The 14,342-nt window shown below is 36.2% G+C and overlaps 1 protein-coding gene across 1 annotated transcript; it reads right to left on the bottom strand.

The window, feature by feature from the left end:
• Positions 1-1,597: 1,597 nt before the first annotated feature.
• Positions 1,598-12,003, bottom strand: LOC110757861 (protein ACCELERATED CELL DEATH 6-like). The gene is made up of 4 exons (XM_021959599.2): positions 11,725-12,003; positions 10,828-11,591; positions 8,778-9,307; positions 1,598-2,752 (listed from the first exon to the last, which is right to left on the bottom strand). The coding sequence occupies exons 2-4, from the start codon at positions 11,555-11,557 to the stop codon at positions 1,910-1,912; spliced, it is 2,103 nt and encodes a 700-aa protein (XP_021815291.2). The 5' UTR covers positions 11,558-11,591; positions 11,725-12,003; the 3' UTR covers positions 1,598-1,909.
• Between the last annotated feature and the right edge of the window lie 2,339 nt (positions 12,004-14,342).

The raw sequence follows: 14,342 nt of genomic DNA, 5'->3' as shown, positions 1-14,342 counted from the left end.
TATGATTCAGGAATCTCCGGCTGGAGTCAAAGCTCAATTAAGAAAGAGTATTCTAATTGTGCTCATATTGAATCATATAGCCAAGAGCGATCACGTTAGGGATTTCACATGAATTCCATATCCTATTAAAGAGTTGTTAGTATATGATTATGTGATTGGCATTCCCTAGACCCTAGATAGATTAGCATAGATGGTAAACTTGTTGTGATAGAATAGCAATGGCAATTGTCTCAAATTCCAAGATCTGATTTGAAGGCACATGTTTCAATAAACAACTTTTGAGGTAATATCTTCCTTCAATCACGCATCATGTTTGTGCTAAATTTAGAATTGTTTTCAAACCATAATTTGTTTAGAATTCTGATTTTGAAACAATTAAAGTTTGATTGGGAAGACTTTTTGTTTAAGAAAGTTTGTTTTCATTTCAAAAATTACTTTCCAGTTTCTCTATTCAAAAGTCTTCTTTTCGTCCAAAAAAAATTCAAAAGTCTTCTTTGCTGATTGGGAATCATCTTTGTCATTGTACTATTCTTTCTGTATTGATCCCTCTATGACAGATTGATTGGAGATCAACATTTTTTTTCATGTTTTAGATCAATTTTCTAAAAATTTAGTATACATATTATTTTGCCAAATTATCAAGTTTCAATTGGGTTGACTCACTTAATTAATTTTGTTAATCTTTCTCTTATTTTTTATTATTTTCTCTTTGCCTATGATTTGATAGGGTTTCTGAAAATTTGAATTATTCTCTATTGAGTTCAATGGATCTTTCAACTAATTTGTAGATTACCAAAAGAAAAAAAGAAAAAAAAAGTAAAGATTTCGTACAACCCGACCAGACCCAACTACCTCCGACCACGAACCCAGTGCCATATTTTTATAAGTTATTAGTCTCTAATAAAGGGTTTAGATGTGAACCTCCCTAAAACAAAATATTTTAATTTTTCATAATTAGGGGTCAGTACAGTCAGTCTTTTATTATAGTAATAGTTCAAGCTTTGCTTAGCTACAAAGCAACTACAAAACCTTTGACAGAAGAATAACCCACGTGATTATTACAACAACTAACATAACTAATACACATGATTAATATCACAGCCTTGACGCGTCACTAACTAACCACACGTCAGCTTAACCTCTCTCTTTACTATTAGCCAAAGACTATAATTATTAATATATACTTTGCATCAGTTATGCATGCAAAGCCTATGAAGAGTTTCATATATCTTCTATCAGTTATCAAAAGTCTGAGCACTTCTCTTCAAACAATTTTCACCGAGCTTTATAGATATATATATAGTTCCCTTTAGGGTACCTTATGAATTTTTTTTTTCCAACGATCCAAACCATCTATTTTTTAAGTCTGCATTCATAGATCATCCTTACAAAAAATTAGACAATTCGGAGACCGTTTCGTCATCCAATTGTATCATACAAAATCAATGAACACCGTGCTTCAACAAAGTACTAAAATTTCAATAACACAATTGAGTGGTCAAACGATATCGGATTCAAGTGATTTTTGGTAGAAATGATCTTTGAATGAGTATCTACAACATAGACGGTTTGGATTAGTGAAATACAATGCGGAGTGAGCCCTACAAGGGTATCCCTCAAATAATTTGAGGGATTCCTCAATAGAGGCTCTTTGTGTGTATATATATACATGGAGGAAATAAAAATAGATTTCAGATTAATAAACAACAACAGCTCCGCAGAATCTTTATTTATTACATAGCATCCAAATTCTAACAGAAATAAATTAAGGCAAACATTGGCTAGCTCACTAGGCAAACACGACCTGCTGGTTCTCCTTAAACACATTCTTCATCGTTAAATAGATGGTTTACTTTAGCAATCCGGTTTAGTTGCTCCAACACACAAGGAAACGACAGCCGTATTCTCCTCAGAATTTTTTGCCACGGTGACGTGCTCTCGAACTATCCACCAAACTATCAATCACGTTCCTGAGACTTTTTGGGATCTTACGCTTGAACCTGCCCCACAACTTCCTCGCCAACCAAATGATAAGACGAATGGTGTGGATTGCAGCTATGATCCCAAGCAATGTAGCCCAAACCACAATGGATATCCGGGATATCTTTTCATATGATTTGTAAATTTCAGTATCAGGGAACACTAAGATGAGAGCATGTATATAAGTGAGTGCCACAGAAGTGAGAGTGACACACATGGCCATTGATAAAAGCCACATAATTACGCGATTCCGGAGGGGAAATCCGCCAACAAGCAAAAGGGTGACACTGAGAGAAGCAATAAACGAGACGGTATTGTATGTTACGAATTCAAGGAAGATTTCTGGGAAGACGCTGCCTGCCACTGAAGTTCCAGCAGAGCATATCTTATCATGGGTGCAATAAGTAGTACCTCCAGCGCTACTATTTGTATTATTTTCTTGCCAAACACCACCGGGTGGGTTAACTGCAGCTTCGAAAGTTGTGGTTGATATCATGGTTGCAACAACCATCAGCATGCCACGTGTATCTTCCAACCAAGTTCTTGGGTATTCCAAGCAATTTACCAGTCTGTTTACCAGCCACCAAGCTATCGCTACTGCTTTGTTCTGAATCTGACCAGCAGCGGCAGTAGTTCTTTTTTTTTCCATACCTGGGCCTGGCTCAACCAAAATTTGATCAAGTTCAGGTAGGCTGCTGGAGTCTCTTGGATTTTGTTCTGAGGAATATAACTGGATCACGCCATTTTCTTCTTCTTTTACAGCAGGTATGATCTGCACAAGTGGTACCATTAATATATTGAAAACTTTGTTGCTTGAAACCAAGGCATACGAATTGCATGCAGTGGTGGATTCATGAATTTTTCAAGGGAAGTGCAATATTTAAAACACTAAAAATCAAAAAATAATTTAGACAAGAAAATGCCCTAAGAATTTAAACAATATTAATGTCATTTAAAATTAAAACAAATCAGAGTTTTACGTCTATTACTAATTGATTATAGTCTATATGGTATATCAATTAATATGAACAAAATTATGGACACAATTAGTTTACCAAAATTCATATCAAATATATATGAACAAAATCCATGTCAATTACATAATTAATCTAACGAAAGTCAATACTAATTAATCTAACCAAAATTAATACCAATTAATCTAACCAAAAGCTAGCACATGTGGTTTGGAGGTCACAATATAAAAGTACATGGGATTACAAGTTCAGGGTAATTTTTGGTGAATTTTTCGGTGCACATATGAGTTTTTAATGAATTTTTTATGTTAGTCCAAATAAAAATTGACATGTGACAGCTTGCTATTGGACTATTTAAAAAAGGAATCAAAATTGACGTCGAGTCTTTCTTCTTCTTCGAACTTCCTCTACAACATCAATTCTTAAAAAACTTCTATAATTTATGTTGACGCACAAAAATGGTTCAGCACTTTTGTGCCCAACTTAGTGATAGGGTATGATGAATGATGGGTGAAGGTGAGGACCTTCAGCAAGTGTGTGAAGATTTGGGCAAGCGATAAATATACAGAAAACAAGATATACGTGGTTCACCCTTAATGAATGGGCTACGTACACGGAGAAGTATATTCTCATTATTATAGCAATGTGTATTTACATTTGTACAAGGGGCTGGGCCCAAATATAAAGAGAGAAAGGGAGAAGCCCATGACTGAATATAAAGCCCAGCCTAGAGGGGATCCCTTCCTAAGTGGAGAGTGGTCTCTTCTTATAGGTGAGGGGGAGTCTATACATCTTGTTATATTCCAATGTGGGACTCTTTGCCTTGCTTAGATCTGCTTCTAGTTGCTTGGTCAGATATGGTATAAACAATTTATAACTTTGGTTCTGGAGCTCCGATTGATGAACTGTTTTCTCCTACATGTTTGTAAGATCGAGTGCAACAATTTAAGATAAATATTGAGGGTCTCACACAGCAGCAAACAAAACAACCTCTTTGAGGCATTTAGTAGAACAATTTGAGGGCACTAGCAGAGGGGCTAATTCCAGCATCTACAAAGAAGTTTCCAGCAAGTCTCCTTGTGCCTCTGTGGATCCACCAATGATCCCGTGTAGCATCAAAAATTAATCCCAACTCAAAAAAAATAATAAAGGTGAATAAAATTAAAATTGTAGTTGTCTCGAATTTGGAGTCTCAAATGTATTAATTCTAAGAAAAACTAGTGTATAGTGATTAAAAAAAAAAAAATTCATAATTAGTATATGGTAAATAGCCTATATGTTTGTTTTGGGCTAGGTGAATGAGTTTAAATTTTTTTTTTTTTTTTTTTTGTTAAAGGTCAATGAGTAAGCCCATGTGCTATAGGAATGACTAACATTTACTTTTTTATCCTTTTCCTTTTTTTAAGGCACCACTATAAACCCCCACCCACCGCCGACACCAACCGCCACCCACCAACACCCTCTTCCACCACCGACACCAGTCATCGCTGCCATCCTTCGCTGCCACCCACTGACCATCATCTCCGGCCACCACCCACCACCAATTTTCATGTGATACCATTTTGGGGTGTTGGTGGTGTTGATTGGGTCGGCGAATTCGGAGGCATAGAAGGAGAAAGCAAGATGGAGAGAAGGGATTTCGGCGATGATGGGCCAATCAGATCGTCATGGAGTTCAGATCCAACCCGACATGGTTCCCGTTGATGTGAGATGCATGACTTGTTGCATGGGGTCATCGTCATCAAGGGAAGAGAGAGCTTGAACGAGAGGCAAGATGAGGAAGTGTGGTGGAAAGGTGAGGAGATAGCGGAGGAAAAAGCCTGAGAGAGTGTAGGACATGCGGATGTTGGGAGATTGGGGGTTGGAAATGAAGTTGTAGTTTGAACTTGACGTCCATAAGGATGTCAAATTCAACGATGACAAAACCCTACTTGGGTTTCGAAGAGAGAGAGAGAGAGAGAGAGAGAGAGAGAGAGAGAGGAAGGTGTTGGCGGCGGCGTCAAGAGGGTGGGGGTGGAGGTAGGTGACGGTCATGAGAGGGTAGGGTGGGGGTGGGTGGCGGTGAGGAGATGGTGGGGTGCTAGGGTTGGGGGAAGAAGATGAGGGATGTTCATTTTTTTTATTTTTTTTGTTTAATTAAGGTTCAGGGTTTAGGGTTTTAATTTATCGAGTCACTTTTGCCATTAACTGCTTATGTGGTCTGACAATATTATTAATTAATAAATAATAAGAAAAAATAATTAATTAAATAATGTATGACAATAATGTTAGAATTATGCCCTTAAAGCCAACTAATTATGTAATAGTTAGAGTTAAGGACATCTTTGATAAAAGACATATTATGTTGTCAATGGGCAAGAAAAGTTGTTTTATAGTACATTAAATCATCCTAAATTATTTTTCAATATGTAGAACAACCATAGTCCAAGGAATACACAAGTGGATATGAGAGCTATGTAATGAGATTGCATACATGGAGACTTCTCATCATCCCTAAATCTTGAATATGTTCCTGGTCATAGGAATATTGATTGCGCGTTAATATTCCGCAAAGACCAGTACACATAGTATCGTCTCTATATGTAAGGAATGGCAAGGTCTCAAGTCATTAAGTATGGAGAGACATCGATATGTGTGTAGGTGCTTGTAGAAGAACAAGTACACTGAATGCGATCCAACACATGAGTTACAACATGGAAGTCTTTACTCACATGTCAAGTTAGAACTCATAAATTGCAATGATGCAAACTAATCCTTAGACATGAGGCATCATAGATGTTTTGTGGTTATGTTGTTAATCTATGAGGGCACTATACGGTCATGCTGAATTAGGCATAGCTTAAAGGTGCTCATCAGGATTCTCAATAGAGTCATGGAAGCAAATGAATGTACAACAAGGAATCTCTACTCTCAGTAAAGGAGAGAGAATGCTCCAAGATATGATTGGTCAAATCTTTGCACAGAGTAGTGGATAAGACTTGCAAGAAGAAGTCTTCAAATCTTACCAAGATAATCATATAAAAGGAATGATTCACATTAGGATATTGACAATCAGATTCCATGAAACAAAGATAAGAGAAGGATTCAATTGCACGGTCTTCAAATCTAATAATGTGAATACGGAGTATTGACATAAGAGAAGGATTCAATTGCACAGTCATTCCAATTTGAATAGGTTCTTTCACAACGTCTCATTTAGCTCGAATAACTGTGACTTGCTGCTAGGCAACAACCATAGTTTGTGGATGTCCTAAAAGGTTTCAATTAACCTTTATTAATAAGAAGAATTAAATTGTGGAATTTAATTTGTATATCATCTTTGAGGAGTTAAGTCAACCCATTACCTTGCTAAAGAGAACCTACAGATCTGCACACCCAAAGAATGTGATTAGAGGTACAAATGAGGAGACACAAGTCAATGGTTGATAATCAAATGTCAAAGTCAACATGTTGACTGGAGCAATTTACCAAAGTCAAATAGTTTGACCGGGTCAATTAAGTAAGACTATAATTATAATTTAATAGTTAAATTATAATTAAAAGATTAATTATGAAATTAATATTGACATATATAAATATTGGATTGGGCTTTTAAATATGACTTAAAAGGAAATGGACAAAATAGCCCAAAAGGCTATTGGGCCCAAGGGATAAGTGGCATAAGATGACATGACCCATGGACCAAATGGAGCCCCAAATACCCACCCAATTGCCTTTTGTGTTGTCCTATATAAGCCAAGTGTTGGAGAAAACCTAACTAGGGTTTTTGGTTTCCTACTTTGGTTGATGAGTGATCATCTTTGTATCTCATTTTCCATAAACAAAAAATTGGTCCAATCAAGAAGTAGACTAGCATCCATACTTCTTGATTGCCTTCTCTTCATCTCTAGGAGCATTTGGTGTGGTGAGGTAGAGGACTCCAATCTTTCAGCCTTAGGGTGAAGGAGTCAAAATCAAGAGAAACAAAAAGGCATTTCCAACAAAGGTGTTCATTCTTGAGAAATCAAGAAAAGGTCATCAAGGGTAAATATCTATTCCCTTTTTCCTTTTTCTATTTGTGTTCAAAGAGATTAGGCTAAGATACTTGGTTTAAAATGAAAAAAGTTTAGCTCAACTAGTATAAACAAAATGAATCCGCCATTTAGAATGTTTTTGTTGTATAGGTTGTTGCTAAAATTCATTTCCTAAGCATTAGATGCATGTTTCCTTCAAATAAAATTAACTTTGTTTGGCAAAAGTTAATCTAAACTCCAACCCGTATCACCAAATTCTGTTGCAATGCCTGACACGAAGATTGGGGGCACAACTTTACACATATCTAATACCCCTGAGACCCTTCTTGTCACTTCTCACAATTCCAAATACCCTGCTCCTGATTCTGCTTCAATCATTACTACATATACACTGGGTTCTTTATTACATATTTCTGCCCCTCCTCGTTATCAAAACGGGTAATAACTCTGCCCAACATGTTGGAGACTCTGGGCACACCGATCGGTCTGTTTGGCCACAGTCGACTAGTCGTTTAAAAGAGCCGACATGTAGCTCTACATCGACACCAATATTACTCTCTAACCAAACCAACTGGTCATCAACTTTAGATCCCTTCTTCATGTTTTGATAATGTAAATTGTTAAGTACAACAAAAAAAGTTTGTCTCTTCCCTGCCTTAGCCTCTTAGAGGACTTTTATCAAATAGTTAGGTCGCACCATAACATACCATGCTCAAGAGCAATCGAACCTCTAGTGGATCCACAACACGATGCATGGTACATTTTAAATCAGGGATTGTCATTGGTCCGGGTCGGGCTTTTTTATTTTTCGAGTCGGGCTGAGGCTTCAAAGGGATCGGCCCAGGCCTTCCCATCGGACCGAGCCTAGGCCGGCTTTCCAGGTTGGGCCAGGCTAAGTAGGCCCGCCCATTGCCCTATATTGCCCTATTGCCTTAATTTTATTGTTAAGTAAATGTGTTGTCTTTTTACATTAATTAATTTTTATATTACTCAATTCACTTAAGTTTACAATGTAAGTAAGGAAGTACCCCTATTTGGATTCAATTAAAAATAGTAGAAAATGAAATTCCCAACAAATCAAAATATGAAAATCCAGTTTTAGTATAAGATACACTTTATACCAGTATTGGTACCTCAATATTGACTAAGTATGAAAAATGAACTTTTGAAATACTAATGTTTTCAATAATATTTTTGGTGGTTTATATTCCTTACATTTTAAATAATTAAACACGATTTTACAAGATTTTAGTATAAATTATATACATTGACTTATTGAGGTATCAATATTGATATAAACTATATCTTATACTAAAACTGGATTTTTATATTTTGATTTGTTGGGAATTTGAATTTCTAGTATTTTTAATTGAATCCAAATGGGGGGATGAAAATAAGGCAATATAAGGCAATGGGCAAGCCTAGTCAAGCAAGGCCGAAGGGTTCATATCCTAAGCGCAAGTCCTATCCAACCTTAGAACGGGTCGGGCCGAGTGGGCCTAATTAACTATCGGGTTAGGCTGGACTTTGACCCATCGAGCCTTGAGTTACCCACTTTGGCCTGTGGATCGCGGGCCAAATGATGATCCTTATTTTAGATCATCCATTGCAGCTTATTTATATCCGACTCAAGTGTTTTCAGTATTTTCTCAATTACTTGTTTCTCCTTTTAGTTCTTTGTTCAATTTCTAGACTACTAAATGATGTCTTGTACTTAACACACTAAATAAAACAAGGAAGTCCCTTGGGTATGATAGCAAAAATCATCATCATTAGTAATATGATAAAAGTAGGTATAGCACAAACTTACCCCATGATATGATGCACTAGTTTCCAAAGTGCTTTCTGAAATGTCAATAGATGTCATGCCCCTATCATTCAAGACCTTTAAGTTGGTCCTTCTATCGAAAGTGAGAAGGTCCACAGCCTTGGGATGATGGTACATCTTTGCCAAGTGCAAAGGAGTATTTCCTCTGTTGTCTTTTTGGTTTATCAACATTCGAAACTCAACCTTCTTGAGAAAATATTTGACAAGATTGTCCTCGCCACATCTTGCTGCAACATGGAGTATATTTTGGTCACTTGAGTTCCTCAATTCCATTGAATCGGGACAATGTCGAAGCAGCTCTTTAACAATGTCGACATGACCTTTGCTTGATGCACAATGAATCGGAAAGTTGCCACAATGATCCTTTCGATGAGAATCCATGAGACGTCTGCCTAAGAAGCGAACCCCTTCTAGATAACCAATTGATGCTGCACAATGCAGTGGAGTCCTCCCTTTCTCATCTTTTGAGTTCAAAATATTTGCTTCCATGTTTGATATTATCTTTAGGACTTCTGGCGTCAGTAAATGAATCAAGTATAAATTAGAACAACATGATTATAATGATAATGTTTTTTTTATGAAGAAGTTGTAATATCTATCAAAATCTATCACACTACTAGTCGTTGTGACCAAAAAAAAAAAGTCACATTAATATCGGCTTAAGCAATTCAAAAACTCTAGTAATAAAACCTTTAAATAAAACCCAATTTTAAAATTAGATTCCATATAGGATAAAATGTATCCATGTAATTTGATTTATTTACCAATTATGCCATTAAATTACTCTTTAATTGGTGACAGTTTTTTAATCCCCTAATTTTAAGCAATGGAATAATGAGCTACAATCAAAATTAGTTCAAACTTCCTCTTGCTCGTGTGAAGGGAAATTTTACCCAATATTCTCTAATTATGTATATAAAAATTATTGTGGGTGGTGGTGCTCTTCACTGAGGGAAATAATCACACCACTGAGGGAAATATATATTGGGGGTGGTGCTCTTCACTTATAAACTAGGTGCGCTATCTTTAATAACCTAAAAATTATTTTGACCATTTCAACTCTAAAATAATTTACCTATATTCCACATATCTAATACATGGTAAATTATCTATATAAAAAAAAAAGGTACATATTTATAAAGAAAAAAGGTACATTATTTATGAAATAATAGGCACGCTATTTATAGAAAATAGGTACATTATTCCTATATAACAAAATAGAAACGTTACTATTGAAATTAGTTCTATAAAATAAATAGGTACATTATTTATGAAAAAATAGACACATTATTATGGTATGAAAAATAGGCATGCTATTTATAAATATAAAAAAGGGGTACTAATTTACCTATATTTTGTAGGTATAAGAATTTACCCAGATTGTATAGGTAAATTAATTATCCATAAATATGTTTTAGTTTACTAAGAATTAATTACCTTAGTTTGTTTTATTTTAATGTACTTAGAAAATGTATGTAATTTAGAGAACCTAAAACAGAGGGATCAAGAACTATAGGGAGCATAAACACATTCTTTCTATTTGAAAAAAAATTAATTTCAAACCATACAAATTATTAAAACCTGGAATTTTTTATATAAAAATTATCTGGCCAATATTAATTTAAAATTTAAAACAGTATGATCAGGTAGTCAAATTGGGAAACATTCCGAAGAGTACCAACTTATATTTCATTTTTTTTATAAAAAAGAGAGGAAAAACTACCTTAAAAATCCCTAAATCTATGCAAAATTGAAGCACCATTAATGTGCATATTGGTAAACACTAATTAGGGGTATTTTTGTAATTTTATAAAAGTACAATAAATTAGATTTTAAGCTTAGGTTGCTTACAACTGAAAAAAGCTTAGGTACCTTGATGAGTTGGATCCTGGTCATCGGATTTTAGTTATAAAAATTGTATTTTATTTATAGAAAAATAAAATGAGAGGTTGTAGATAAGACATAATTAGTTTGAAGGGGAAAAGTCATGTTTACTATAAATAAATAAAAAGAATTTTTTCAATGTACGAACCTTCTTTCTGGCGGCCTATAATTGCAGCAAGCAACGGGGACTTGCCTTGAATTTCTGTGTTCTTCTCAACTGCTTTTTCTTTTATTAGCTTCACTATCTCAACAAGCCCTTGTTCAGCGGCCAGATACAAAGGGGACTTTTGTTCCTTGTTAGTGTAAAGTGAAACGGCAGGATCGGCCTCTATCAAACACTTGGCTACTGATTGGTGACCTCGAATTAGAGCCTCGTGCAGGGCAGTGTTTTCCTCATTATTTTTCATCCTCAGCAATGTCAATATATCACCATTATTTTCAACGTCTATTGTTCCTCGTGCTTCGCGAAGAAGAGTATTTGTTGTCGTATCTATATCCTTGGATTTGGCTGCAATGTGGAGCGCGGTATCGCCTTCAAAGTTTTTCTCTAACAAAAGGGGCTTGTGTTGTTGTAAGATCTCGGCTGCTAGTTCGGCATGGCCGGAGCTCACAGCTATGTGAACAAACGTGTTATTCTGGGGGCTCCGTCGAGACAGCAACTGAACGCGAGCATTGGGATCCTGAAGCTTCTTTTCAATAATGTCGTGAAATCCATTTGTGTTGCCATGAGTAGCATAGCTGTACAGCTGCTGGTACAAGCGCAAGTTATCAGCATCATCATCTGTTTCTTCAAAGTCCTGTGCTCGATGATGCGCTTCTATTTCCTGTGATGGTAGTTCCGTTACAGTCTGTACCTCCCCATTAGTTAACGGCTCCATATATATGGACTTCAACGTTGCTTTAGATTCCGATCTGCACAACGTTGCGGAGATGGATTAATGACTATGAGTGCCCTCTTAATTATATCAACTTTACTATATATATGTCTATATATGCTTACAGATAATTTAGTAATTAGATACAATCAAGGTCTGAACGTACTTACCGAAAAATGATGGAGGAGGAGCCTGGGAGAGAGAGAGAGGGAGAACAATAGTTTGCTTCACTAGAAATGAATACAGTTCTACACTACAACTCAATATGTTGCTTGGGAAACCCTAAACTGCATTATTTGTTAGAAAACTAGTAACCACCGGAGGAAGCCCACCAGGTCTAGCAAAACCAACACCAGGATCCTCATGAAAGTGATGCTCGACAGAACCACAATATATTTCCCATTAATTATTACTTGTATCGCTGAGGCCTACCAATTATTACTTGTCTAGTGCACGTCATACTACGGTAAAATGTGAACCTTTTAGTAACTTGGGTAAAATGTGGCTCTCCTATTGTAGACTTTACTGTGTTTTCTTGTTTCCTTTTTTTTTTTTTTTTCTTTTTTCATTTTTAGTTTGAATTGTCCTTTAAAAAAGGGTTATTCGCAGCAATGGTCCCTCAACTATACCCGTAGTTACACTTTGGTCCACCAATTCAATTATTAGTTGCGGGGGTCACTCAACTAGGTGCTATGTTGCACCAATAGTCCTTCCGTCAAACTCTGTTAAATTTTCTGTCAAAAGTGAGAGTAAATTCGGAAATTCATCCACAACCCCTCCCTTTCTCTCTCTGAACGAACTTAAAATGTGCAGCCCATTGGTGTAGAACAAAAGAAACCCTCTGCACATCCCTATCCCCAGCAAACAATAACCTCATGAATATTCATGGTCCCAACCTTTTAAATTGAAACAGTAACCTCCACATAACCACCATTAATCCCGATTCCAACCACCCTCTTTCTCTCAGTGACTCACTCTCTCACTCGTGAAATACAAGTAAAAACACAGAGCAAGCAAACCCCAACTCGGAAGCTCTAACTCACTGAGTCAGGCATGGCGGTGGATGAAGGACTACTGGTGCATTCCCTCATCGGATTTGGCGCGCGCAAACCAATCGCAATCCTTGTTGTTGCTGATCTCACACTACACAACACAACTCGAAAAGCACAACAACAATAATAATGGACAACAACAGCACCACCACCTTAAAAAATGAAAAATAATAAAAATAATACAGACTCGGCTGATCGATTTCATCGCTGTGTCCACCAACAACATTACAGGACAGATGCTTCGATTCAGTCTCCTCAGATTTCTCTCTCTTCCTTCTCGCTCCTCTTATTCTTCTTCTTCCCTTTTCTTCAGTCCCATTTCTGCCCATTCCCATTCCCAAATCATGGCCACCTCTGCTTACACGACGTCGTCTGACTCCGCCTCCTCTACGAAGCTCCTCTTCCGCCAGCTCTTCGAGAAGGAGTCCTCCACGTACACTTACTTGCTCGCCGACGTCTCTCACCCCGACAAACCCGCTCTGGTTAGCTAGCCTTTAAATATTTTGAATAAAAATTAAAACTTTATAATTATAATTAGGATTTTGATTTTGATGAATTTTAATTTGCAGTTGATTGACCCGGTGGACAAGATGGTGGATAGGGATATCTCCCTTGTCAAAAAGTTGGGTTTGAAGCTAATTTATGCCATGAACTTGGAGGAAGTGGAGGGTTGTGGAGGAAGGGGAGGGTTGTGGATGAAATTCCGAATTTATCCTCATTTTTGACAGAAAATTTAACAGATTTGACGGAAGGACTACAGGTGCAACATAGCACCTAGTTGAGTGACCCCCGCAACTAATAATTGAATTGGTGGACCAAAGTGTAAATACGGGTATAGTTGAGGGACCATTGCTGCGAATAACCCTTTAAAAAACGAAAGCAAAAACCATACCAAAATATTTTCTAAAGAAAAGAAACAAAAGATCCCAGTTGTTAGATTAGCAAACCAGAAAACAAATATACATGCAGCAAACTTATAATATGATTGTATTAAAAAAGAAAAGGGAAAAGTAAATCAATAATGAATGTATGTGTATGAACACGTTTCGAAATATCCATGATCTGAAAAAACGATAATACCCTCGATATTTTGTCGATATTATTGATATTTTAGACATTTTTACTTATATCGCTGAGGCCTACCAACAATGTGAGAGAGAAACAGATTCATCTTGATGATGCATATGTCTAGTCGCATCAATACTCAGTGCACGTGATAGTACTGCAAGATGTGAACCTTTTGATACTTTTATATCAACTTTAATTATTACTTGTATGCTGAGAGGCCTACCAATAATGTGAGAGAGAGACAGATATTCTTCATTATTCATGTTGATGATGCACGTCATACTACGGTAAAATGTGAACCTTTAAAAAACGAAAGCAAAAACCATACCAAAATATTTTCTAAAGAAAAGAAAACAAAAGATCCCAGTTGTTAGATTAGCAACCCAGAAATCAAAGATTTTAGATTCTGGATAGACAGAATGCTATTGTAAAAAAAGAATAATAAGTTCAAAAAGAAAAGGAAAAGAGTAGCAGATGAGTTAATTACACTTTAACATCCCGAGAAAATTTAATTAACAAAAAATGATCATCACTCCAACTCCAACTATTGTTAAAATAATTGACATCATGATATGAATCTTGATACCAAGTATAAACTGGATAACCAACAGCGAAAATTTAATTAACAAAAAATGATCATCACTCCAACTCCAACTATTGTTAAAATA

The sequence above is a fragment of the Prunus avium genome, chromosome 3 (assembly GCF_965620075.1).
Source record: "Prunus avium chromosome 3, drPruAviu1.hap1.1, whole genome shotgun sequence".
NCBI classification, from domain to species: Eukaryota; Viridiplantae; Streptophyta; class Magnoliopsida; order Rosales; family Rosaceae; genus Prunus; species Prunus avium.
The sequence above is the reverse complement of the archived record's forward strand: the minus strand, read 5'-3'. Positions and strand labels throughout refer to the sequence as shown.

Coding starts and splice junctions, on each gene's coding strand:
- LOC110757861 (XM_021959599.2), bottom strand. CDS start 11,557: ATGGAGCCGTTAACTAATGGGGAGGTACAGACTGTAACGGAACTACCA. Junction 9,308..10,827: donor TATAGGCCGCCAGAAAGAAG/GTTCGTACATTG, acceptor TACTGACGCCAG/AAGTCCTAAAGATAATATCA. Junction 2,753..8,777: donor CTAGTGCATCATATCATGGG/GTAAGTTTGTGC, acceptor CCACTTGTGCAG/ATCATACCTGCTGTAAAAGA.